General features: G+C 45.8%; 2 protein-coding genes across 4 annotated transcripts in view; both read right to left on the bottom strand.

Moving 5' to 3' along the window:
* The window catches only part of pi4kaa (phosphatidylinositol 4-kinase, catalytic, alpha a), a 30,780-nt gene extending 18,698 nt beyond the window's left edge, over positions 1–12,082 (bottom strand). For both annotated transcript variants that reach the window (XM_086152674.1, XM_086152675.1), the window contains exons 1-24: positions 11,907–12,082; positions 9,631–9,747; positions 9,469–9,562; positions 9,302–9,390; positions 8,711–8,783; positions 8,371–8,633; positions 8,228–8,294; positions 7,821–7,969; positions 7,683–7,748; positions 7,517–7,613; positions 7,248–7,439; positions 7,073–7,173; positions 6,657–6,786; positions 6,439–6,568; positions 5,640–5,735; positions 5,388–5,571; positions 5,207–5,307; positions 4,753–4,921; positions 2,607–2,657; positions 1,910–2,018; positions 1,678–1,814; positions 1,284–1,417; positions 270–352; positions 121–191 (exon numbers count right to left, since the gene is read on the bottom strand). In XM_086152674.1, coding sequence (XP_086008800.1) covers positions 121–191; positions 270–352; positions 1,284–1,417; positions 1,678–1,814; positions 1,910–2,018; positions 2,607–2,657; positions 4,753–4,921; positions 5,207–5,307; positions 5,388–5,571; positions 5,640–5,735; positions 6,439–6,568; positions 6,657–6,786; positions 7,073–7,173; positions 7,248–7,439; positions 7,517–7,613; positions 7,683–7,748; positions 7,821–7,969; positions 8,228–8,294; positions 8,371–8,633; positions 8,711–8,783; positions 9,302–9,390; positions 9,469–9,562; positions 9,631–9,747; positions 11,907–12,005 — 2,802 coding nt within the window. In that variant the 5' untranslated portion in view covers positions 12,006–12,082. The remainder of the gene's footprint in view (positions 1–120; positions 192–269; positions 353–1,283; positions 1,418–1,677; positions 1,815–1,909; positions 2,019–2,606; positions 2,658–4,752; positions 4,922–5,206; positions 5,308–5,387; positions 5,572–5,639; positions 5,736–6,438; positions 6,569–6,656; positions 6,787–7,072; positions 7,174–7,247; positions 7,440–7,516; positions 7,614–7,682; positions 7,749–7,820; positions 7,970–8,227; positions 8,295–8,370; positions 8,634–8,710; positions 8,784–9,301; positions 9,391–9,468; positions 9,563–9,630; positions 9,748–11,906) is intronic.
* Positions 12,083–12,230: 148 nt separating this feature from the next.
* slc25a1b (slc25a1 solute carrier family 25 member 1b) lies at positions 12,231–23,975 on the bottom strand. 2 transcript variants are annotated; one of them, XM_086152673.1, is made up of 10 exons: positions 23,864–23,975; positions 23,558–23,770; positions 20,068–20,175; positions 19,266–19,365; positions 18,447–18,585; positions 17,436–17,520; positions 15,623–15,727; positions 15,425–15,540; positions 15,270–15,343; positions 12,231–13,670 (listed from the first exon to the last, which is right to left on the bottom strand). In XM_086152673.1, exons 2-10 carry the CDS (start codon positions 23,676–23,678, stop codon positions 13,556–13,558), a joined length of 963 nt encoding a protein of 320 aa, XP_086008799.1. In that variant the 5' UTR covers positions 23,679–23,770; positions 23,864–23,975; the 3' UTR covers positions 12,231–13,555. The 2 variants fall into 2 exon arrangements, with proteins under 2 accessions (XP_086008799.1, XP_086008798.1); XM_086152672.1 differs by lacking the exon at positions 23,864–23,975 and having other exon boundaries at positions 23,558–23,811.
* Positions 23,976–27,323: the final 3,348 nt, after the last annotated feature.

Here is a 27,323-nt window from a genome sequence, read left to right as displayed (position 1 = left end):
AAAATCTCTAAAATAGTCGGGAAAAATGGAGGCAAAAATGATGACAAAACTAGCATGAAAGGAGAAACGCGAGCTGGAGAAATTCATCCACATCGGTGTCATAAATAATCTAACCCTCACCTTCTCGGCCATCATCTGCAGGAAGACGTCGAACACCTTGTCGCCGACGGCGATCACGCACTGCATCATGCCTGGGAAGGTCAGAGCGCGGGTGAACACACACTTCCTGTTTTGCTTGGAAAGCGGTCACGTGATGGGACTCCGCTGACCCGATTTGTCCTTCTGGATGGCTCGGTCCTCAAAGTAGCGGAACATGACCTGGAACCGGTCCGAGTCCAGGGAGTGAAGCATCCTGGGGGAAAGTGATGGGCGGGTCATTATTTCATCAGAAAAATAGAGATATTTTAATAAAATACAAAGGTCTCTTTTTTTTTTTTTTTGTTTATTTTGAATTTAAAAAGTAAATGCATAGACCTATTTTGCTCAAGATTATTCTTGGGAGACGTGTGAGAGAACAAAACAAGAAGAAATTCTTTAAAAAAATATATATATATATATATTTATTTAATTTTATATTTTAAAGCAAATCTGTAGACCGTTGTTTGCCCTCAAAATTATTCTTGGGCCACATGTTGTATGAGAAAAAAATCAGAAAGAAATTATTTTTAAAAATAATTCACGTGAGCACCTTTTTGTGTTTTTTTTTTCCTCTGTAGATCAGATTCTTAAGTCACATGGGTGAGCAAAATAAAATTGGGAAAGAAATTATTTAAAAAAATACATATACCCACTATTTTTAAACAAATTATTTAAAAAAATATATATACGCATATATATATATATATATATATATATATATATTCAAATTTGTTGACTAAAAATTCTGAGGACCAGATTCTTAGGCCACATGTTGTGTGAGCAAAAAAATTGGGAAAGAAATATATAGAACCACTATGTTTTTTAACAAATTATAAATAAAAAAATACACACACACACACATATATATATATATATATATATATATATATATATAGTTTAAATTAGTTGACTATTTAAAAATTCTGAGGACAGGATTCTTAGGCCACATGTGTGAGAAAAATCTGAATTATAAAAAAAATATATATATATGAGAACACTGTTTTAGTTATTTTTTCTTACAATTTTATATTTGAATAGTTGACTGAAATTTTAAAAAAACATTATATACAATAGATCATATTTCATACACTTTTTAGTTCATTTTTTTTTCTCCTTTCCAATTTTAAATGGAAAGGCCAGCGTACCTCATGTACTCCAGGCGGTAAACGGACAGCAGGTACGTGGACATGGCGAAGTCCAGCTTGTTGATGAGCGCGGCCACCTCTGGAGAAGGATCCAGCAGGTTGATGATGGTGCTGCGAAGGTCGTTCAGCTCCGCCTGATTGAACGGTACCAGAATATTTGGACTGGCGGCGCCAACACTAGCCCTCTCCAGAGCGGGTACCACTTTGGAGATTTTTTGATGCTGCTTAAAAGCTGCTGTTGCTAAATAAAGGAACCTAAAAAATATCCCAATCCATGTGATGAATATTCTCTGGATGAACGCATTTTTCACCAAATGTCACTCAAAAATGGATGAACGGATGATCCGACTGAGAAGCTGCTTGTGCATGTGTGTGTGTGTGTGTGTTGTCATACGGGCGTCACGGTGTCGTTCTTCAGCGCCGAGTTGTACTGCAGCTCCGAGCGCAGCGGCTCCCCGCTGGGGAAGGTGAGCAGCGGCGATTTGGTGGCGATCTCGCACACGCCTTCGTACCACTCTTTCAGCCAAAGACCTGGAGGGGGAGGAAAACGCCAAAAAGGGCGGGCGTGAGGACGCCGAATGCACGGCGGGGGGGAAAACGCGAGCGGCGCCGGCGGCGAGGCTGACCGGAGCCTTCCACGGCGAAGCCCATCACCACCGAGTAGAGCCAGAAGTCCCTGAAGAGCTTCTGCAGACGAGGTTTGGCCTCCTTGATGGGCGGCAGCCTCTTGGTCAGCTGGAGGGAGAAAGACGGAAAAAAATAAATCAGAAAAAAATAAATAAATACATCGGAACACTTTCTCTAGTTCATGTTTTTTTTTTTTTTTTTTTTACTATTCAAATATTTAAAGAGCAATTTGAAATGAATTGATTGTTTAATTTACTGTGATTATTATGAGATGATGAGAGCAACTTTATTTATCCCGAAGGAAATTGTTGTGCCAGAGTTTCAAGTAAAAAACATAACAGTAATAGATAATAGTAGGAAGGAGGAAGAATAAGAAATACAGTGAAATATGAATTGTCTTAACTGTTAACTGTAACTACAAAGATTGAAGATTCCCTGCGGCTGAGGGAAGAAATGATTATTATGATTATTATTTACTCACTGGAATTTAATTTTGTTGTTTGTATTTCAGATTTTTTTGTCATTTACTTTTAATTTGCTGAGCCTGTAAACCGATGGAGTCGACGACACGCTTTCCCCGTGATTTTCAGACGGCCGGCATTTGGGAAAAGCAAGTCGACGCGCTCGTAAGTCGGCGTTTGGCGTCGACCCGGTTAAAAGTGTATGGAATATGAATGCATCTTTCCGGTTTCTCACCACGGCGATGACTGGGATGAGGACGCCGAGGTTCCCCGCGCTGCTGGACGCCTGGAGACACAGAAGGCTCGGCATCAGAATCGACACAAATACGACCAGCCTTCGTCCTCCACGCCGACCCAGAGGACCCGTCCCATTAGGAACAAGTCAGCGGTTAGAAGGTTTCCCGTCTCCGCGGCTCTTTCCGACCCGGCTGTGAAATGGAAAAAACACGGATCTTCTCTTTCCCTTTTAAGCTATGGATTTGCGACGGAGGAATCCTATTTCAGTCTGCGATAATTTAAAACAAAAACAAGTCTGGGTTTAAGGTTGGGTTTTAAATTAAACGCTCAGTGTCTTTTTAAGTCCCAGACTTCAATTATCCCCCTGCGCCGCCATCATTTTATCACGTCTCATATACGTTTGCAAATTTCACGGCCAATTCAAATGTTCATTTTACCTGGTTTACCGTTTTTTTCTGGACTATAAGCCGCACCTGTATATAAGCCGCATTTGCTCTATTTAAAAAAAATAATAATAAAAGGATACATGAGCCAAACCGGGTTAAAAGCCGCAGATGTCTATATTGAAAAAGGAGCTACTTAATGCACGTGCAGAACGATTTTAAACAGATTCTTTCCTAACCGTGCCTTTTAACACGGTAGAAAGTTTGCCTTCATCGTACAAACTTCTTCATGTGGGTTCCACGATGAAGGGGCGAGGATTTGAAAATAATTAATAGTTCTTGTTCTATATGCTAAAAAAAGGTTGCGCTTTCTTCTTTGCATTGATTTTTTTTGTTTTGATTCTCATCCCTGTTTGAGGGCCACCAGCGGCGGAAGAAAAATCTACAGAATAGCCTCGCCTTTATATAAACCTCATGGTTCAAAACCTATGAAAAAGGTAGCGGCTTATAGTCCAGAAAATTTGCTTTTTTTGCTCCCAAACCCTCAGCGCACAGCATCAGGGTTCACCAAAAACACATTGCCAGCTGGCATATTTTGAGTGGCAAGAAACAAAATCTGTAAAAGATCACCATAATCATCACATTTGGATTTACAATTAAAACAATAATATATATATGTATGGCTTATGGAAGGACAGCAGCGTCAGGCACCTGCCAGCTGGTGTGCACCCCCTACAGGCGAGGCACAGTACTGCCTGCCTCACCTCGTGACTTTTCTCTACTGTTTATTGTGCCGTCAGCAAGAATGTTTTGGTCCCAAACTTACGTTAAGGGCATTCAAAATACGGTGTGCCTGAGAATAAAAGAAATCTTTGGAAAAACGTTACAAGGTATGGAGGTCGCTCGTGTTAACTTTGGCTTTCCGCTAGCATTAACTTTGGCTCGATACGGTACATTGTAAATGCTAAGAATGCTACATTGCGCAGCTTTCGGGTGTGATTTCCAGTCCGAAGGAAACAAAGGGACTGATGCTAAGCTACACGGCCTTCGAGGGACAAGAAGAGGAGAAAGGAGTGGGAAATCGGCAGCGGACGAACACAACTTCCTGAGGATCTGCGTTCTGGACGCTTCTCCCCGGACGCATCTGATGCATTTAGCCGAGCTAAGTTGCCGAAAGAGCTAGCGGGTGCCGCTGGTTTTTCAACAAGCTAAGGCCAAACGCCGTGCAAACACTTTCCATTCACGAGCGTACAAAAGGAAGGCATGAGACGCCGGACGTTCTCAGAGGATGTCAACAACCCGCTACAGCAGAAGTAGCGATCGCGGAGGAAGCCGAGGGTCGGTCGGCTAGCGTGAGCCGCCGATGACGAAAACAGGAGCTCCTTGTGACAGACTCGATCTCCGTTAGCATAGCAACAGTTTCCGCCGCGTCTTTGCCGGCGCTCATTTTGACTCGTGTCTGCAGCATCTCCTCCCCGGGTTCAAACATGAAGGGTTGCACAAACGATATGCTCTTCCCTTTAACGCCTCTTGCCAAACTGTTTTCAGAACAAGTGCTAATTTAGTTGTTCTGGTTGCGTGGCGGGAGCTAAACTGAGCAGTGGCGGAACCTGTATTTTCCGCACTACAAGGCGCAAAAACCCCGCAGTGCGCCTTATAATCCAATGCGCCTCATAGTGTGGAAAACTCGGTAGGTTTGGTCTCTTGGTCGAGGCAGACCGGGTTCCAGGACGGTTTCGAGCGAACGCCCGGGTTCCGTACCTTCAGGGCCGGGCCCTTGTCCGAGGCCCGCTCGCTGGCCCTCTTCCCCTCCAGCCCCAGCTGAACGAAGAGCTCCAGCAGGTTGACCAGCAGCTCGTCCACCATCTGCTCGGCCTGGAGGTTGGCTGCGATGTTGCCCAGGGCGTTGATCACGGCCAGGGAGCAGTGTCTGAGTTCACAACGGGAATCATACCGCACGTCACCCGCATGTTTTCCGAACTTTTTGAAATGAGGGTGGCGGCGCCGATCCGTGTGGAAAATTGCTTTTTCCAAAGAATTCAACGGTAAGCGGTAACAACCGTATCCACCGGGATAGAAATGCACACGTCAAGAGGCCGAATCGGGCAAGAAATGCATCGACGCTCGCGAGACAAGAGTTCCAGATCTTAAAGACGTCGATTAATGGACGGCGAAACGAAATCGCCGAAACGTAAAACCGCCTTTTCACCGGCACCTGTATCCGTGGTCCCGGTGGTCTTTGGTGGAGTAGACCATGGAGCTGGCCTTCACGCTGATCTGCTGGAACAGGTTCCACACCTCCTGGTAGATGTATTGCTGCGGCGGGAGAAGAAGAACAGGCTTTGTGACCCGAGCGCAGATTGTCGGGGTTCGGGGGGGCAGGGGTCCGCCCTCACATTGCCCGTGATGACCATGCAGCCCAGCTGGTCCACGATGAGGACGTCCAGCTGGGACGGCGGCTGGCAGAACTTCTGCTGCAGGATCTGCAGGATGGGCTCCATCACCCGGGGGGTGTCTCTCAGGGCCACGGCGATGTGGCCCAGGGCCCTGATGGTGTGGTCCGGGATCAGGTTGGCGTCCCTGGGCGGGAGAGGAGGCCCGTCAGCTCGGCGCCGACGCGTCCGGCCGTAACGCCGGGACGGACTTACTTGTCGTTTTCCTGATAGATGTAGAGACGGTTGGACAAACTGGCCAGGAAAGCCTCCACGATGACGTTGTCCATGGTCAGTCCGGCCTTCAGGCACCTTCGGGAGAACACGGGACGGGTCGTGACGGTCGACGACAGCTTAGAACCGCCGAACCCGAGCACAAAGTAAGCGCGAGGTATCAAAAGCACGTGCGGAAAAACAAAAAAAGCGTTACGCGATGCATCGGTTTAAGAGTTTGGGACCTGCTCGGGGGAAAAAAGGGAAATACAAAACTTGATTTTCGTTGCTGTGCTTTAGTTTACATCTATAGCCGCTTTCACACCGGAGTTCTTGGAATTTCCTACAAGACTTAAAAACACAAAAAAAAATAGAAACAGATATCTATAGAACACCCCTCCATTTTCATTATTGCTAACACAAACATGGCGCGGTGCTGTGACATGATTTCTCTCTGTCTGATCTTTTTCTAGTTCACAGACTAATCTTCTAGAAGACTTCTGGATGACAAAAAAGGGGGTTGAAACGTATAACGGTGCTCCAACCCCATGTTTTGCCTGAAGCGAAGGATGTTCTCGGCGATCGGGCCGCCGTGTCGTTCAGCATTTCCCCCAACGGAAGGGAAAGGAAGTATCGGACAGCTTCCCGTACCCGTGTCGTCACCGGCCTCGGCAAAGGCCGACAAGGTAGCGGCGCATCGCTTAGCGCTTCTCGAAGTGTTTAGCGCTCGGTCGGCAGATCGCCCGCGTGGGAAAAGGGGCGGCTCTAATGAAACGAGCTACGGTCGGCGTCGGCGGCCCACCTGCAGATGTTGTCGATGGAAATGTCCCGCAGCTGCTCGTACATGGACGGCTGGCTCTTCTTGCTGGACTGAGTGTTGAGGGTCGACTGGGAGTGTTCGTTGGTCACCTGGATCTTGATCTCCCCGCCTCCTTTACCGATAAAAAGCCCAGCGTTAGACGAAAGCGCCGCGTCGGGACGAAGCGAAAACCAAAAAAACACCCGGCGGTGGAAGGTTACCTGGCGTGCACTGGCTGTGGTATTTGTACAGCTTCACCAAAACTGGAGACGGCACCACCAAGAAGTCCCTGAGGGACATGGTGACGGAGTGGGCCACCACTGGGAAGCGCTCACACAGGCGACCCAAGCCCTGGAGACACACACACACACACACACACACACACACACACACACACACACAGGGATGGATTTTCTAGCGTCTCCTAAGACAGTGGGTCGGTACCAGTCCATCAGAAAGGTGGGGTCCCAACGGGAACCCCCATTTTCTGACATCTACCCTTTAACCTTTACGTGCCCAAATGTGCAACATCCTGGCTCGGAGGCCGGAGAAGCCGGGCGCGGCCTTCCGATCCGGGGGACGGCCGTCTCACCGAGCCGCGGACGGATGCTGTTTGGAATTAAACAAAGGAACTGACCTGCAAGCAGCAAATGAGAAGGGGCATGTGAGCGATGATCACTTTACTGGACGTCTTGGACTGCAGCTTCTCCGACAGCTTGGTGCAGAGGTTCTCGGCTCCTGCCGGGGCGACGGGAAAGGGAGGTCACCTCGCGCCGGCGCGCGGCGGGCCGGGAGCGATTCGCGCGCCTCACCCTGCTCCTCGGTCACGGCCCACACCATGAGGTCCACGCAGGCGGCGTTGGCCTGGCAGCGCAGTTTGAGCGGGCTCAGCTCGCTCTGGAGATACTCCACGTCGTGGAGGATCCTCTGCAGCTCCGACTGGCTGCTGCTGAACTGCTCCAGCACAAAGTCGTGGACTTCCTTCACAAAGTCCACGGGGAGATCTGGACGCGGACGAGAGACACTGAGCGGCGGCGCCGGCGGAGAGGAACCGGACCCATATTCTGAAGGATCCCCTCACCTTTCATGTTGTAAAGGGTGTCTCTCAGCATTTTGAAGACGGCCACGTACAGAGGATCGCTGAAGGTTTTGTAGTACAGACGAAGACCGGGGTTCGACTGGGAAACCAAAGCGACGGGATCACCAACACCGAGCGCCACAGAGAAGACCGCGGCGGCGGGTTTTACCTCCAAAAGCTCCGCCAAGGTTTCATCCAGGGATTTGAGAGAGGATTCGGAGACGAACCGTTCCACCTGTCGGAGGAGAGCCGTTAGGGACGGGAAAGGTTTGGGCCGTTGGCTCGGGTTTGTCTCGCCGCCGCTGACCATGTGAAGGAGCCGGCGGAGGACGTCCAGCGAGACGTGGAACTCGCCGGCGCTGCGCCCCGTGAAAAGCGGGGAGACGGAGAAGCTGGAGCTGATGGTGGAGAAGTAATAGTCGGGGTCGACCGCGCTGCCGTCGGGGAGGTAGGAGCCTGCGGGAGAGGGCGAGAACGTGACCGGAGCCGCCGGGGAACCCGGGCCAAAACCGCAGGTTGACCGTCGTCTACATATTTGTGGCAGCCGCGTCCTTCGACATCCAACCGTTCTTCTTTTTCTCGCGAATCGCCGTTTGTCCGCGACCCGAGCGCCCGAGAAGAAAACACACAGGGCTTACGGGCTTCGACTGTCGGACATCGCACGACATTACAACGCGTCGATGGGCGCCGCGAGGCGGACGCGCCTCTTCTTACCTTCGAAGTACTGAGCGGAGGGGTCGGCGGGCGAGCCGGGCGTCAGACCGCTTCTCTCCGGACTGGCCTGAGGAGAACGCCGTCCGAGTCACACGCCGTCGGGTTCATTTATCCGCTTTTCTGCTTTTGACCGACCGAAATACCTGCTGCGACACGCCGGTCGAGGAGGCGCCCCGGCGCCGCAGCGTGTCCCCCTGGCACGCCGTCAGCAGGTTGCTCGGCAGGATGGAGCGGAAGTCGTTGAAAGACTGTCGGCGAGACGCGTCGCCGTCCTCGGCGGCGGAGAGGAGCGGAGCGGCGGGCCGAGGGTACAGCTTGGAGAGCAGCGGCTCGTCCGTGTTGCTGTAGCGACCGAACGCCCTGGACACTCCCAGCAGGGTGGGCACCGCGTACCTGCACAGGTATTCTGCCGGAGGAGACCGGATTCAGGCGTCGCCGACGCAGTTTCCGAGGCCCAAGTCCCGACACGTCACATGCGGGTACCTTTGTCGAGATCCTCTGGATTCTTGCAGATGTCCTGCAGCACCTGCATGACCTCCATGATGGCCTCCAGGATCTGATACGGTTTCAGAATGGCACGGCAAAACAGGGCACCGACGGTCATTGTGACAATACAGAGAAACACCGCAGTAAATCATCAGTGCAGAAGGAATGTTGAGTTTTGTTGCTCTCTAAAAAATAAATAAGAAAACACCGTTTGGCTAGTCGGTGGAGGATTTCTATTTCAACCCAGCCGCTCCTCTTTGTTGAAAACCACTTCCAGGCATTCAGACTCCAACACTGGCTCTGCCGCTGATGTTATTGCATGGATGCCAGTCAAATGAAAACAGATTCCAGACTGCGGGTGTGTGTGCAGTGCTGTTTCCCGAAGGAACACACAAACACGCTTGACGTGCACAAACACACACACACACACACACACACTCACACACAGGATATCTGTCTGAACACGGCCGCTACTCTTCGATGAGCTTTATGTGTGAAATCTCTGCCTGGTCACTCCAGTAAAAACAGAGCCGTGATTCCAGGCGGCGGGTGTTTGTGCTGCGTTACATCCCCGATAAACACACCGACCTGTCCTCGCAGGGTTTCATCTCGCTGGGCCACGTCCGACAGGAGCGTCACCAGACAGAAGGTGAAGTTCTCGGCCACGGGAAGCGTCTCTGCGGGACAGGAAGTTGTCGCTGAGACGTCCGGATAACGCCGTCCGCGAGGACACGGGACCCCGGGCGCGTCCCTACCTCGTCCTTTGCGCTCGGAGCTCTCTTCGATCCACTGGACCTTGGGGAGGCCTCTGAGCAGCGACAGCAGGTACGGGACCACGGCGTCTTTGTGCTGCGACGACAAAGGTCAGGTGACTCGCGCGCCCCCTCTTCCGCCGGACCGGGAGGGACGAGATCTACCTGCAGGTCGGACTCCACCAGGAAGACGCCCAGGGCGATGACGGCCCCCCTCCTCCGCTCATCCATCTGAAACACCCCCCTGAAGTCCACGGGACACATGCATTGTAGCTTCTGGACCTGCGGGCGCAACACACACACACACACACACACACACACCGTCATCCAGGAGGAAGCAGCTTGGAGAGGAAAAAGAAGCGCTTCGACCCGCTCTGCGTTCCCGTTCCTCACCTGGCTCACTATCGTTTGACATCGGCACAATTTAATGAGTTTGTTTTAGGAGAACGCCGCGAGGCCGAAGCCCCGCGGGGCCCAAAACACAAGGAAGAAAAAAAATAAAATGAGCACCGGCAAAAAGCTTGGGATTTTTGTGGGGAAAAAAACATGATTGCATCAGATAAAATAACATTCCTAAAGATGCCTGGGCAGGTATTACTGTTTTGTTTCTTTAGTTTTTTAAATCTCCTCTAGTTTGCTGCGGCCTTTCTTTTAAATGTACATTCTAATGGCTTTACTTATTCCTGCGTACTCTTGCTGAATTTTCAAAGCTAGCATGACACAAAAACATGCAAAACGCACGTCAACAATAAGTGCAAGAACCATGCTTGGCATCCGTGTTTAGGCCCAGGAGAGACCGAGCCTGTGGCGTCAAGTCGCAAACCATAGAACTCAAAACACTGGAACGCAGCGGGTCGCGCTGTGTTGTGTTATTGTTTCAAGGGAAGATAAAGGAAGCCGGCGTTTCCCCTTTTTCGACCTGACTGTGCTCCCTTCCGGCCCCCGCCTGCCACGGAGGGAACAAAAGCCTCCGGCCGTGAATCAAAACGCAGGTCGGAAGCCCCGGAAAAGCTTCGGCAAACCTCGGAGACCGGAAAAAACAGACCGTCGACGACCGTTTTAAGATCCACTCATCCGTCCGTTATCGGAGGTTGCCGGAGCCTATCCCTATCCCTCCACTGAACCCCTTCATTTTATATCTTAAAAAAATATCACAGAGAAAATATGAGAATGTGATGGTATTTCTTTTACGAGGTGCACTTTTTATTTTTGTTATTACTATCATGTACAATTCCATCTAATATCATGTGCTATTATCACATCCATTATCTGGTGTAATACAACCTCTGTCACGTACTGTTTATTTGAAAATTGAATGCTTATTGGATTTTTCTGTGTATTGTTCCTGTATTTTCGGAGCCTTTCCTTCGGACCGACAAGATTTTGTTTGGTAGAAAACATTCTTCTATTTATTACCTGATACATTTGAGGGCTAGACAGGGGAATTGTTTTTGATTTCACCTTCAATTATTAATGAATATACTTTTGTAAGGAAGCGATAATCAACCACAGAAAAGGTCAGCGGCGTCACCACCATCTCGACCGACAACATCAATTTTATTATTTTATGTGTTTTTGCCCTTTTCTATGTTCAGTCGTGTGAAAAGTGTAGATACAAAGAGTGAAATGGCAATTCATTACCATAAAACAGTAAGTGTGACTTTTTTTCTAACCGCAATGTCACTTTTATTTTTTTCTTTCAATTCTTTCTTTGGAACTATATTATGTGTCTGTCGGGTGTCCTTGAATAAGAATGTGAACAACTTTATGTGTCCCGAAGGACATCGTTGTGCCAGACTTACAAGAAAAATATGACAATCATAAATCATAGTAGAAAAACTGTACAAACGGTAAAAAAAGTGTTGATAAAATGAGTATAGTATAGTTGTATTTGTGATGAAAGAATGAGTTCATTTAAAATAGCGAGCGCTTGTGTTGACATATTTGTATAGTTGTATACTAACCTTGAGAGTTTAATAAGGCACCTCAAATAAAATGTATTATAAGTATATTTGTGATGACACAATTAGTAATTCAAGATAGATAGATAGATGGGTCTTGGGTTGACATAGTTGCAGTACAGTGTCCTTGAGTGTTTAAAAAGGCGACTAAATTATAATAAATATTTGTGATTAGAAAATCTGTTCATTCAAAACAGATTGACAGAAGCTCTTGTGTTGACTTTAGCCTCTGTTAGCTTTCACGTCCAACAGTCTATATTAGCTACAAGGTTTGAAGGAGACGAGGTGTGTTCACACACACACACACACACACACACACACACACACACACACACACACACACACACACACACACACACACACACACACACACACACACACACACACACACACACACACACACACACGGGGGCCTCGGCGCTGGTTGACTGGTATTAGCATATTAGCATGGTTAGCTTTCCGCCGGTACGGGAGCGTTACCTTGTCAAACGGCGCCTGGTCATGAGCCGCCAAGGACCGGGCCAGCGACAGTACGGTGTTGAAATAAAACCCCCGGCCCGCTTCTCCGTCGAGCGACATGGTTACAAGACGCCGCCGCCGCCGCTAAAGCGACGAAAACATCCGTCTTCCATTGAACGACCCGACGGACAACTGACACCTACGGCGAGCCGAGCGTCCAAAAAGGCGCGGCGCAAGGTCACCCGGAACCGAGGGGGCGGGGCGGCGGCGCGTGCGTCTGCGGGCCAATCGGGGGTCGACTTGTGGGCGTGCGCGGTAGAATGAAAGACACGGAAGACGAGGAGGTTGTTTTGAACCATCTGTTTGACGTTTCAGTCACATTGTAAACACATTAGGCAATGTGGACCGAGATCGGCCTAAAACCCGGGGCGAGGGGAAAAAAAGGCTTTTTTTTTTCTTTCAAAGTAAACAGTGTATGTCCTACACGGAGACTGAGCAAAACAATCAACTGCGTTACATGTAAACGTGACAGTTTGACAAGCTGCAGCCTGCAATGTGACATGACATCTTCTCTTCAGCGGAACTTGGCACCTTGGACAGAAATAGATGTCGAATAAAATTATTATCAAAAGGCATAGCGAATGAAGAAAAAAAAAAGCATCTGCAATTATTAACCACTCGCCCCGCGGGGAATGAGATGGAAGGCACTGGTGATGGAATTGCTATGCAAGAGAGGCAATCGTGAAATAAAATTAAAAGCTACAATTACAGTGGAAGAAGAAGAAGAAGACGGTAAAATAATGACAACACATGCACGGGAATGTCAGAGATACTCCAGATAATGTTTGGAATGACATCCGGATAAAATGCGGTTTGTACAGGTGGGACACAAGTCCGTACAACTGTTAATCTCAAAATAATAATTAAAAAAAAAACAACAACAATCATACGACACATAGGCACTTTTTTTAGAGCGTAAATCTAGTAGGTTAAATGACGGGAACCATCCTTGCAAATTAAAAGTGACCCCGCCATGAAATAAAAAGTCATGTACCGATGTGACAAAAAATGAAAGGATCTATAAACCTTAAAATCTTTGTTAATGTCACTTTGTTGATTTAAGGCATCGAGCGTACCGGTGGATTCTACAGCATCAGACTCTTCAACGGTCGGTTTATAATTAAAAATAATCTCAAATATCTGCATCAAGAAAAAGGGGGTTTCATCTTCTTTCGTCTTTCTCACAGGACATTAAGATCGTAGCTGGTAAAAAGCCCCCCAAAACTGCCCACATGAGATGATTATAATGCTACCAAAAAGTAATTAACTTTTTTTCCAACGAGGTAATAACTTGATCAGAAAAGATGATTAACTAGATTTCCAATAAAATTCTCCATTCTTCAAGTAATTCTCTTTTCTTTTTCATCTTCCTGAATCACTGTGTTTTCAAGCCGGGCTCCCCGTCTTTGTCACCGAGCAGGATTAGAAATCGCCCCCCCCATGAAGTGAGCGTTGATGCTTTTAAAGGCTATGTTATAAATAAAAAGGCAAGCGCGTCCTAATTTCTGGCTTTCTGCGAATTTCTTCGAGGTAGATATTAGAACCTAGACGCGAGTGGGGGTCGGGTTACTCCAGACGCTCCTGCTGGTGAGGAACCGCAGCCGTCCGTCTCAGTCCGTCTTCCACACCATGTTGAGGACCTTCACCACCTCCTCGTAGATGATGAAGACGATGGCCACGTCCAGGCACACCCGGCCCAGCCGAGGAACCGTACCTTTGTAGAACCTGAACGGGCAGGACAGGGGTCAAAGGTCAGCCAGGATGCAGCCGTGCGACATTTACGTTTCATTGAAATTAAAAGTTCCCTCATGTAACCAATTGTGAACCGTGATACAATTTTATAAGAATTGTATTGGGGTTATTTTTGCAAAACTACCTGACATAGCAAAAGTAGTTAATTTTTTTTAGATACATTTAAAAAAAAAAAACTTAAAAAAAAAAAATCTGGATTTTTAATCCGCCATACAATTCTACACCATCGAATAGTTTGCTATAACGCTGGGTTTTTGCTGTACAAATGTATATATATATTAATTCTATTTCAATTTCAAAACCCTGTGATGACGTAAATAAAAAGCTACAATATAGCAAACCCCAACCCAAATTTAAAGAAAATCCAGATTTTTTAATCAGCGATACAATTTTATAAGAATAAGAATAAGAACGACTTTATTTATCCTGAAGAAAATTGTTGTGCCAGAGTTTCAAGTAAAACATAACAATAATAAATAATAGTAGGAAATTGTATAAATAGTATAAAAAAAAAGGGGGGAGAATAAGAAATACAAATTCAACTATAAAGTGTCAAAGTAACAAGTCAAGGCTATAATGTGTCTTAAGGTCTTATACCGTGGATATTTTGCTATACTGCGGGGTTTTTGCATTTAGAATTAATTTTTATATATTTATTATTTCTGTTTCAATTTCAAAACCCTGTAATAACACAAAAATTGTATTGCAATTTTTTATTCGCAATACAATTGAAAGAAAATCCAGATTTTTTCATCCGCATTTCAATTTTAGAAAAAAAAAATCTGGATTTTCATCCATGATACAATTTTATAAAAATGTTTTGCTGTATAAATGTATTTCAATTATTGTTATGGTAACAGATATAACAGTGCAAAATTTAGACTTTATTTAGATCGAAAATCAGTGATTAAATAAATGCAAAACTCCCTGATATAGCGAAAGTAGTGTCATTTTTTCAGATACAATTAAAAAAAATAAATAAAATAAAATCCGGATTTCTAATCTGCCATACAATTTAAAAAAAATCCGGATTTTCAATCACAGATACAATTTTATACCCTGGATATTTTGATATACACCAGGGTTTTGCAGTGGAAGTGTATGTTTCTATATTTCAATTTCCAAACCCTGTGATAACGCAAAAATTTTCTCGCAAAATAAAAATCTGGATTATTAATTTTAAATATAATTGAAAAAAAAATCTGGATTTTTAATCCGCAATTCAATTTGATAAAAATCCGGAATTTTAATCTGTGATACAATTTTATACCCTGGATATTTTGATATACACCAGGGTTTTGCAGTGGAAGTGTATGTTTCTATATTTCAATTTCCAAACCCTGTGATAATGCAAAAATTTTAGCGCAAAATAAAAATCTGGATTATTCATTTTAAATATAATTGAAAAAAAAAAATCTGGATTTTGAATCCGCAATTCAATTTGATAAAAATCCGGAATTTTAATCAGTGCAACAATTTACAATTTGCTATCCCGCAGTGTTTTTGACATCACGTCATTCGCTCCATAAAAGCGCCTCCTTTCTGAAACGTCATCCTGGGGCGAGAACTTACGCCATCGGCCCCTCGTGCTTCATGATCTTGACGGCGCAGTCCAGCGTGCCCTTGTACTTGTGCGCCTCCAGACCCTGTGAAACCACACGCGTTCGTGAGCGGCGTCCGGAGCGAAGGTTTTCGGCGCGAGGCCAGAGCGTCCCGTTCGACCCCACCTGCATTCTGGTCTTGATGACGTCCAGGGGAGTGTTTCCGAACACGCTGGCGGCGCCGGCCACGGCTCCGAACAGACCGGTGATCAGGGGGTTGATGGTTTTGTTGGCATCGCCGCCTTCGGCCAGAGAAGATACACACAAACATAAGATGCGGCGGCGGGTCGGCGTCTGGTGCGGCCAGGCGGTTGGACGGCGCACCTTTGTACCAGTTCCTCAGAGAAGTCATGACGTAGAAGCGAATGGCCTGGTTGGATCCTTGCTTCAGCACGGTGGCGGTGAGACCCTGGTACGTCCCCTTCAGCCCTACACACACACACACACACTTTCTATTAATATTTATACTCATTTTTATATATTTTCTTTTTTTTGTTTTTTTTTTGTCTTGCTATCTTCTCTCTTCAGCCTCTTGATTTATTTTTATATTCAGATTTATAGTCAAAATTTCCTTTTTTGTTGTTTGTCTTGCGATCTTCTCTCTTCTGCTTTTCTATTTATATTTATACTCATATTTATGTCCATAATTATTATTCTTCTCTCTTCTTGATTTATTTTTATATTCAGATTTATAGTCATAATTATTTCCTTTTTTTTGTTCTTTTTTGTCTTGCTATCTTTTTTCTTCTGCCTTTCTATTTATATTTATACTCATATTTATATATTTTCTTTTTTTTGTTTTTTTTTTGTCTTGCTATCTTCTCTCTTCTGCTTTTCTATTTATATTTATACTTATATTTATTTTTTGTTTGTGCTTTTTTGTCTTGCTATCTTTTTTCTTCTGCCTTTCTATTTATATTTATACTCATATATTTCCTTTTTTTATTTGTTTTTTTGTTTTGCGATCTTCTCTCTTCTCCCTTTTGATTTATTTTCATATTCATAATTATTTCCATTTTTTGTTTTTGTTTGTCTTGCGATCTTCTCTCTTCAGCCTCTTGATTTATTTTTATATTCAGATTTATAGTCATAATTATTTCCTTTTTGTTGTTTGTTTTGCGATCTTCTCTCTTGTGCCTGTCTATTTTTATTTATACTCATATTTATGTCCATAATCATTTCCATTTTTGTTTGTTCTTTTTTGTTTTGCTATCTTTTTTCTTCTGCCTTTCTATTTATACTTATACTCTTATATATTTCCTTTTTTTATTTGTATTTTTGTTTTGCAATCTTCTCTCTTCTGCCTGTCTATTTTTATCTGTCCTCATATTTATATCCATCATTTTTTCCTTTTTTGTTCGTTCTTTTTTTGTCTTGCTATCTTTTTTTTTCTGCCTTTCTGTTTATATTTATACTCATATATATTTCATTTTTTTATTTGTTTTTTGCTTTGCTAGCTTCTCTCTTCTTTCTTTTGATTTATTTTTATATTCATAATTATTTCCATTTTTTTGTTTTTGTTTGTCTTGCAATCTTCTCTCTTCTGCTTTTCTATTTATGCTTATACTCATATTTATATTCATAAGTATTTCCTTTTTTGTTTGTTTTTTTGTCTTGCTATCTTCTTTCACAAGCCTTTCTATTTCTATTTATACTCATACATATATTTCCTTTTAGTTTTTGTCTGTCTATACTCTATTTTTCTATTTATATTCATTTCATTTGTTTGATATCATAAGTGTTACGCTGCCATGACGAAGGACTTTCCCCTCTGGGGATTAATAAAGTTCATCTGGTGTTAAAGGTCAGCCTGTGGGCGGCGCTGGATGTCTTTGTGTGGACACGAGATTATCAGAAGGTTTGATTTGAAAATCTCACCCTTTATTCCACCTGATAAAACATCATTTTCTTTACAGGGTGGAACCTGATTTTGATGTTTTGCAAACATTTCGCTCTGCTCAGAAACACAACTTTCACCGTCAACTCCAAAGCACATCAGTTTAAAGCGGCCTATTTATTTATTCAGTCTCCATCGCTTTTATTGTTTTGTTTTTTTTTCCTTTTGTGTACGTCTACATGTCTGCACGTGCGGTGTTGAGTAAATGCCATAACTAAAATGTCAAATGTCTCCTCTCACCTTGAGTTTTGATAATCTCTCTGACTCCGTGGAAGAAGCCCTTGTACTTGGGGTTTGCCGACGTCTGGTCGTGGATGAATTTCACCTGAAACAGCGACAGGAGGCGCCGGCGGGTCACGCTACGGCAAGCACATTTAAAACTCTGCTTTCTTTTATTTTTTTAAGGCCACAAAAGTCCCGCTTTGCTTCCTGTCGGGCTCGTGATGAATATTTAAACACAGGAGAACTTCTGCTTATTAATTCGATTTGTTTGTGAAATGTCTCCCGTTGAAATCAATGTCAATCCCCCAGTTCTGAAAAAAATACTGCCCCCTTTTTTAAACATTTTTATGGGTTTATTTGTGGCAAAATTACAGAAAGGAGTGGAAGATAACCTCAAATACCACTGTTTCTAGTGTTCTATCTCTTCTATCCAGCACTTGCACTCAACATTTCCTTCATGAAATCAGCAAAAGTAAAGCTTCTTGTGTGTGAGACTCTCGCTAACGCTCTCTGCTAGCGCTCTCTGCTAACGCTATCTGCTAACGCTCTCTGCTAACGCTCTCTGCTAACGCTAGCTGCGAAACAGCTTTCATTCATCCAAACTAACAATAACTTTTCTACTTCTGCTAGCAACACCGCTATCCAAGCACTTTTAACCTTTTTGGGAGCCAAAATGAAGGCTAGCTTACCGATAACAGTACAATAAATATGTTTGTGTTTTCGTGCGCTTGCTTAAAAATGGATTATTTGTAATTAGGGCCGTCCGTAAGCCAAGACTGCGAACCGACACCCGATTTTTTTGTTTGTTCTTACTTATTCATGCGTTCACTGAGCAGAAATAAAACGTTCTTTAAATCCGAATGATAAATAAATAAATTTAAAGTTCATCGTGATTACAAACGTATCAAAAACATTTTGACGATAACTTTGAGTTCATACCAGATGTAAATGAAGCAGCTGGAAAACAACGGAAATAAAACCAGAGCCAGGAGCCTGAGAAGCGAACCAGAAGAGTCGGCTTGTCCTCACCTTCACGGTCTCCATGGGACAGACCACCAGCACCGCCTCGGACACGCCGGCGCCCAGACCGCACAGGAAGCCACGCTTGCTGTCCAGCTTCCCGTTCTCGTCACGCATCTTGTTGCTGAGGAACTCAAACACCCCGAACCTGCGGGGGAACGGACGGATGAAGGACTCCACGTCGGCGGACGAGCCACGCCGAACCAGGAGGAGGCCTTTCTTGATGACCTAATCTGATGTTCAGAAGGCCGGACCGGTATCACATTGCAGCGTAACTACCGACCGGTAACGCCGAGTCCAAAGGTTTCCAGGAGAACAGCTCGATGATGAACATCTTCCAATGTAATCCTCTAAAAACCTGAGCTTCTTTCAGAAAAGTAGGAGTTCTGTCTTCTCAGTTCTCCGTGCCAAACAAGCGTACGTGTTTCTTCTGAGCCTCCACCGACAAATAGGAAGCGGGAAACCCTGCTTCTCACCGATGAGGGCGTCGTGGCCGACGGAAAAAGGAGGTACATTTCTAACTATTAGACAAAAATGCTTTTTACCCGGAAGTCGCGTCGCCGCTTGAGTCATGTTGCTAACACTGGCTAAAAGAGTCCTCGCCGGCTCCTCGCAGACAATATTTTTGTTTCAAAAAAGTGGTTTTCAAATTGTTTTCAAATTTCAAATTGTAGATTTATTCCATACCTGTGACACCCCTGGGTTTAAGAGAGGTCTGATCCTCCAGCCTTCTCAACGCTACCACTTTGCACGAATGGATTTGGTGCGGATGAGAAAGTGCGTGTGTGTGTGTGTGTGTGTGTCAGGCGGTGGTTGGAGATCCGTTACCTGACGGCCGCCTTGGGGATGGAGCCATAGAGCAGCGAGCTGAGGCCCCGGTAGAGGCCCCTGACCCCGTGGCCGTCCACCGTCTGCTTGACGCAGTCGGCTGCCGAGAGGACAGAGGAGACAAGCGGCGCTTTTTGGTTTTTGTCTTTATTTTAAAACACTCGCGTACGTGTGCCGCGCTGGCACAAAGCCCTGGCGCTCGGGCAAAATGCAGTCCCTGTGCGTTGATACTAATGCGGTGGAAAGAAAAAGGAAAAAAAGGAAATGCAAAAAAACAAAAACAACAGAATGTGAAAGGAAGGCATTGGGTCTGGATATAGGTTTTAGTTGTCGTGGAGCTGTTTTTGTTCACCCTGAATGATTTAAAAGGAGCCGTGCATTCATACATGCATTCATTTCAGTCCCAGACTGATCCCACCAAGGAGCTCCACTCAACGCCACAGGAGCTCTTTCCTACCTGAGGCTATCACACTTTTTAATTCCTCTTCCTTCAGCCGGAGGGAATCTGCAATCTTTGTACTTTTTAAGACCTTAAAACACTTGGTAGCCTTGACAATTTATATTTTATTGTATTTCTTAATCTCCCTCCTTCCTACTATTATCTATTATTGTTATGTTTTTGCTTGAAACTCTGGCACAACAATTTCCTTGGGGATAAATAAAGTTGTTCTCATCTCATCTCGTCCAGACACACAACCCTTCACCTCATCCAGACGTCACAGAGCAGAGAAACATTCACTCTGTCATTCTAACATGTAGGAACTTTGATTTTCGCTGTATGCCTGCGTTTGAGGCTACTCACCGATGCCTCTGTACTTGGGCGGGTTGGCCTTCTCGTCCAGCTGCAGCTGGGTCTTCACGTACTCCGTGGGGAAGGTGATGCAGATCTCAATGCCTCCCGCGATCCCGCCTGCGCCCGACAAAACCAAACGCTGAGGCCCCGAACAGAAAACACAGCCGGCGCGCCGGCCGGGCAGATGCAGAGACACGGATCTCACAAAACACACAAACACCACGACGTGGGACGGATGAACGTCGGCTTATTGAAAAAGAGGTAAAACGAGGGTTATGACGGTAGAAGACGTCGACGGGCAACACGGAGCAGCACACTCTGCTACGACACCGGGCCAGTTAGTTTGTGTGTTTGTACGTCGTTTGTTCATGATGAGGGACGATATTTACTTTTTGTTCTGTTCTCCCGGGGGATGGATTTTACCGACCTCTTCGGCTCCCATCAATTCTACCCGCGGGCCAAAGTTGGGATCCATTAAGCCGATCTGAAACGTATGCGCTGCAAATTCTACTTTGTCATTTCTATCCGTCAATAATTATACAGGCAAAAAAAAGAAAAGGTTTTCTCTGGGTCAAGGTCTGATGTGTTAGCGACACTCCTGTTCAACTCCTGTTAAAGTTATCAGCTAAACCAGCGTCTTCCAAACGTCCAGACTTCGTCTCCCTGCGGCACTTTCTTCTCCGTACTTTGTTGGATTTGAATTTTGTTTGATTTTCTAACTTTCGTCCGTCTGTTCGGACGGCGGCTCTCTGTGACATTGAAAGGCCTTCCCGCCGTCAAACCGGCGCGGCCGGTTATCGACGCCAAAACCCGACCCCGCCCGCCGATCCGCCCGTCCGCACCGGATCGATGAGCGGCTATCGACGCCGCTAACGTAGCTTTATCAAGGATCGGCGAAGGGTCTCGCCAAGGGTCGGACGTTTGACGTGGAAAAATAAAAAGTAGAAAACCTGCAAAAACGGGGGCCGTTTAAAGCGAGCGTCCGCGGCCCCGGCCGGCTCCACCTTAAAGGCCGGCCCGCCGCCATCTGCAGTCGGAGTGCGCACATGCAGGCGGCGTGTGATTGGCTCAGGCCACGCTGGTGCGGGTCAAGCCCTCGCCCTGGGCCGCTGCCAGGTGGAGGGGGCGTGGCGCTCCCTGCGGCCGGACGCCCGGAGGAAATAAAAAGAGTCTTTACCAGACACGCAGCTTTGAGGGAGAGCGGAGAAAAATAGGATAAAATTAAAAAAAAAAAAAAAAAAAAAAAGAAATCCCCAGGGCTGCCAACTATTCATTTGATGTGTTTTCTTGCAGTTCCAGCTAAAACCCCAGTTCAACTTTATTATCATCCGCTTCTTGTGTCTGTTTTAACCCATTTCCTTAAACAAAGTCACTAAATCCCATGCCTTTAGCTTAATTCCCAGGTAGTTTTTGCCTTCCAGCTTGGCGTCCGGATGACGTATCTCCTGTTTCTGGAAGCGGGTTTGGTCCGAGCCCGCCGCGGCGCCGTGGACTTGTACAGGAAGTGCACGGGAAGCGTGCGGAACGTGATCCCTACACTTTAAGATTTCGCTCATTTCTCACGGCGCCTTGGCGGACCGGCCGGAAACGATGCTACTTTGTGTTTTCCAGCGGCGGGCTGGGCTGTTTTTTTACTGTGAATGTGCATTATTTCCACAAAAAGCACCATGCAGGGGGAAGATTCCAACCTGCGCTCAGCCATGCGGGGCCATGTGGGGCCATGCGGGGCCATGCCAGGCGTCTGCATGTTTAGTGTTCACGTCCGCGGCCCGAAGCTGCTATTAGAACCCATTTTCAGAAAGCGCACGCCGTCATCATCGTCATCCACAGGCGAAACCGTGTACCTGCATGGAGGCCGTGGAGGATCTAGAACCGGTCCGTCAGGTGGAACGCGTCCTGACACACGGACTGCGACGGGACAGGCAGTCGGCGTGCGCTTCCTCATTTGCTGGCCGTCGGCGTCGGTCCGTACGGCGGCCCTCCGACGCTTCGTTCGGGGAAAAACAAGCCCTTATCGCGCGTGGCGACCGAGCCGAAGGCCACATTCCATTCGGGTCCGGCGCCTCCGGGGACGATCGGGCACAACTGCGCAATTACATTGTAAGCGCTCGCAAAAAACAAAACGTGGCGGGCAAAAAGAAACAAAACAACACAAGCTAACAAGGGGGTTTGAGAGCAAATCGCCGTCGCTGCCGCCGGACTGAGACTATCTATCCTCAGATCTGCGGACGCCGCGTCATTTAACATCATCTATATTAACAGACTGAGAAGTTTGGGGAGAAAAGACAGGAAAAAGGAGTTAAGCTAGATGATTTGATCGGTGTATAGATTTCTGCGGGCCGAGGGTGCGGGTCGTGTGTTCGGGGTCACCCCGGACCTTCTGAGCGACGGCCAAAGGGCGCCGACCCGCCGCCGCGCTGCAGAGCACGTGCGCTAGCATTCTGCCGCGTCACCCAGGACGACCACGGCTTTCGGGGCGGAGAGGCCACGTAGATGTGAGGAGAAAGCGGAGTCGGAGACTCTTTCCCCCGTCTGGCCGCTGTCGCAACATCGCTGTCACTGATTGACCGGCCTCAGACTCCCCTGGTGCACTTTTTAACCCCGTCGTTTCTGGCTAACCGCTAAGCAAACAAAATTGCAGCAAAAAAGGAGCAAAAGTCGCCATGTTGGAAGCAAAGCCCTGTGGTTTGCCGTTAAATCGATGATCGCGCCGGTAGGTTCAGATGAACTCCCCTTCGGTTCAGAGGCACGTCTATTTTACAAAAAACAAAACCAAAACAACTAAATTTATTTTGAGGAGATCAACCGAATTGATGAGCAGATTCATCCCATTTGTTCCCCTAGTGTTTCCTGTTTTTCATTTTAATTCTCACCTCTGGTGAAAGAGACCTTTTCTTATTTCTAATCAACATATCATTGACCAAATAACCCAAGAATGTTCCCTTATTTAAACCTTTTAGCGAGTGCACTAGCATTATAGTATCAACGTTTAGAGCCCGACGAGTAACGAACGCAACCTCCGATGGCTATTAAACACGGGGAGAGCTTTGTTTTTTGGATATCTCAAACGATCCAGGCCTCCCTGACGATCAATACCAGCGTCGGGCCGTGACGCTGATGGATGGATGGGCCCCTGAGCCGGTCTGGTCCCCAGGACCCGGCCCTGCGGGAGGTTTTGTGTGGGGTCACAGTGAAGCCTCTGACCGACTCGCAGGCCGAACGGTGGGTTTCCGGCGACACGGACAGCCTTTGGGTCAATGTTCCCCCTTTTTGAAAACAAACAATATAAAGGAAGAGTCATGGGATCGTCTGATGCAAGCCTGCAGAGGTGGCGTCCAACTGGCGTGGATGCTTTTGCGTGTACACGTGGATTAGGTCGCTGCACGGTTTTATCCGGACACCAGAAGCAGATGTGTGGACGTTCATCCCGTGCTTTCATGGACGCTCGCCGTAACGGCCGCGGGAGGGAACTTGCAAAACAACTTTCCAATGAACTTACCTGCCAGGATCGCTTTTCCGGGGTGCGTCAGTTTGGCTTTACCGGCCGGAGCGGCGGCGGCGGCGGCGGCCAGGCACCGGGGTCTGCAGAAGGGGCTCACGAAGCCAGGCTGTCCGGACATGACTGCGATCCCCGGCGGCCAGAGTGAAGTTGTCGGTGCTGGTCGGTTCCTGTCGCTCAGCCCCCAGCCGTCATGCAGCTCGGCGTTGTTTCCTGTGTGTGCAGAGAGCAAACACTCAGCGTGGCGTGCAGGAACGACCGACCATTGGACTTTAGTGCGGACCGGCTTGATAAATGTTTGTGTACTTTTTTTTTTTCTTTCCTCCTGACAGTTTAGTTCCCTCCTCCGCGCTCCGGGGGCTGAAAGCGTCGAGTCAGTGTTCAGGGAGGGGCCGGCCCAGCCATGACACCCGCCGCGCCCCTCCCTTCCTCCGCGGTTCTCGCAAACGGTTTTAAGGAGGACCGGCGAGATTTCCACGCGGCGCCCGGCCGCTAGGAGGCGCTGTTTCGCCCTTCTCGTCGCAACCGGAGGGCGGAAGCGGGGCGTTCTGGGAAATGTAGTTCTACCGCCGAATGACCCCCCCCCAGTTCAAGTTGTTAAATAAGTAAAACATAAAAACAGAATGAAAAACGCAATAAAATGCGGCATCATGTGTGTGTGTGTGTGTGTGTGTGTGTGTGTGTGTGTGTGCGGTTACTTTTTCTCAAGCGGAATTCACACGTATTTCTCTCTTATTTAGCCGGAAACCGTCACGGCAGATGCTAGCAAGCTAATACTCAACAACAGAGTTTGTAGTTGGACGCAGCTTAGAAAGGTGACACAAATGACCTCAAATATAAAGATAAAATACATTTTCAGAATATAACGAACACACACAAAATGCCTCTGCTTTGTTTTTCCTCGACTATGTGAAAGCGCAGCCCGGTATTTACCGCTTGTCCCGTTCGATTAGCGCCCTCCGCTGCGGCTCCCTGTGGCTTTGGGGAGGGAAAAAACAGTTTTTAATTCAAATCTATTTTTAGTTCGTTCATTTTTAAATGTTGTTTTAATAAATGACGGTAATAGGAGGACGGCATTTTTGGTTTGTTGCCGGTTAATCATTTAAGTTCAGTTTTGTTGTCATAAATACAAGGACTCAAATAAACGTTGAACATTTTGCTTCAAAGTAACCTTCGTAACCAACGTCTTTTTGGAAGAAATGTCATTCCGTTTTCTCTGCAGCCCGTTGTTGATTTAAAAACACTTTTTGTTTCCACAGAGCCCAATTGGCGTGTTAAATCCTTTAAAATTTCAAAAGGGGTTGTGTTTTCTCGAAAGGTCGCCCACTTCTTGTTTAGCGTTAGCTGGAGTCTACATTAGCATCTTCGCTGTAGCTAGTAACGTTAGCTGGGCGCCGTTAGCAAGCCGTTAAGATTTGGACTGCCTGAATGCGACACTGAAGGTGAACTGCTTGAAATCCTGGATCAAACACTATCATTCTTTTTGCTATTATATTCCTAACTACTTATTCAACAAAGTCTTCTGCTTATCTTTGACTTTCATATCAACAAGATTCCTGTCCAATTTTCAGAGTTCCATAAACCAATATTAATGTACCGGAAAATGATATATGTACACAATTTCTCACCACACGTTACAATAACATGGAACAATAGATATGTACTGCATGGCAACAAATCTCTGTTTTACAAGGAATGCTTTGAGAAAGGTATATGGTCAATAATTGACTTGATGGATGACAATGGCAGTCCTCTAGACTATGAACAGTTCTGTACTACACACAGATTTGAGCCTCCCATATTAGAGTTGATAAAGTTACGAAACGCACTGCCTCGACAATTTGTATTCCTGACCAAAAATAGAATGACGCACCGAACTGTACAACCACAGTTACTATCACTCCAGGGAATCTCAATTCTGGACAGAAAGTGCAGCAACTCCTTTATTAGGAAATGTTTCACAGGAAACTTATTCCCTGGACGTCAAATTAAAAATAATATTCGAAATAAATTTGATAAGAAATCGATTGCCACGCTGCGAACTATGTATCTGACTCTACCCATACCCCCCAAGGCAAAAGAGACCCACTTCTAAATTATGAATGACATCTACCCATCTAAGGAATTATTGAGGGTACGCTTTACTTTTGAAGATAATATTTGTACATTTTGTGAAGACCACATTGAAACCACTGACCAGCTCATATTTTTCTCGTGCGAAAAAGTACAAGGCTTTTGGGCTAAAACTCAAAAACGGGTTAAAGATAATTTTCCATCGTCACCAGTTTCCTCCTCAAGAGATGATATAACATTTGGTTTACTTTTAAGCAACATAAGAGATGAACTCTGTGTCAATGTTATTTTAGGCCTGGCCAAGTTCTTCATTCACAAAAACAGAATGCAAAAATGTTCCCCCAATTTTACCTTCTTCATAAACAATTTTGGATAATATGAAAAATCCTTAAAACTTATGGAAAAATCCCAAAACCAAAATATATACAGTTTGATGTCTGAGATTCCTTGTGAACCACCAACTTAATTACATGTTATATTCCCCTTGCAATTTTTTTTTTGTTTTTAATTCCATTTGTCTATCTATATATTTAATTGTTTCCTTTTAATTTCTTTTTTTGTCTAGCATTATAAATTTCTCACAAACTGTTCACACTAGTAACTTCTGATTACATACAGAACGAATGTCCCTAAGTCCTTTGCTCCCTCATCCCCGGGTGTTTTACTGACATTCAATTCTACCTTGCCATGTTTATTTGTAAATATATATTTTTATTTATGCTGTTTGTGTTCAATAAAAATAAAATAAAAAAAATTAGCAAGCCGTTAAAACAAGCTAGCTAGCTAGCTAGCTAGCCCGGTGGCGTCAACGTCCATCAACTGCCATTAAGCTAATGGACGTGGGAACCATTTATTCTTCATCAAATGGCGAAATATCTTCAGACTAAAACATTTTAGATACAGAGACAGATTTATGCACGTTAAATAAAAAAAAAGTTTTTGTTTTTCTTTGAGTCTATGCGACGGATGGAGAAGTGTGTATGTGTGTGTGGGGGGGTACTTTACGCTTAAGTAAAAAGTAGTAAAAAGGTCAAGAAAATTATTTAGATTTACAAAATAAATAAATGATTCAGCGAAAAACAAAAAATGTTTCTACATTGTTTCTGTAGAGGTGATTTGAGAAAAAGTCTCTTTTTTCTAAAAATAAATAGATAAATAAATAAATAGATAAATCGCGATGTTTTCGGTGAGCTGCTAGCATAAATGAGTTTCACCTCTTCACTTTTGGTAGTTTGTTTTGCTATTTCTGTTATTGTTCGCTGTGACGGTTGATGTCATTTCAGTTAAAACTCTAATTCTCAAAGCAGGGGCTCCAACGCCTGCGGTGATGTCACAAAGACAAGCCGGCCGATAGAAAAGCGTCCACCGCGGCGGTTGGGGGGACACTCGGTGCTAGCAGCTGGAGCCGTGCCGCAGGAGAACATCTCAACCTCTACGACGCACCTTCTTCCACCTTCTCCCACCTTCTCCCACCTTCTTCCACCTTCTTGCACCTTCCTGCACCTTCTTCCACCTTCTTGCACTGTCCGGACTGGGATGGCGTCTGTTTGTCTCCAAATGCCGGTTAGTCCGCAGGAAAACACGTTGACTCCGTGCAGAGACACACATTCATACACAAACACTATTTTGAATACTTTGCTGCAGCTGTAAACTCCATTAATGCATAAATCTGACACTTTATGTGACTTTCTAG

This window comes from Fistularia commersonii, chromosome 9, assembly GCF_037954325.1.
Source record: "Fistularia commersonii isolate RoL2024-O1a breed Wild chromosome 9, RoL_Fcom_v1.0, whole genome shotgun sequence".
Taxonomy (NCBI): Eukaryota; Metazoa; Chordata; class Actinopteri; order Syngnathiformes; family Fistulariidae; genus Fistularia; species Fistularia commersonii.
This window is presented reverse-complemented; position numbering and strand designations above follow the sequence as displayed.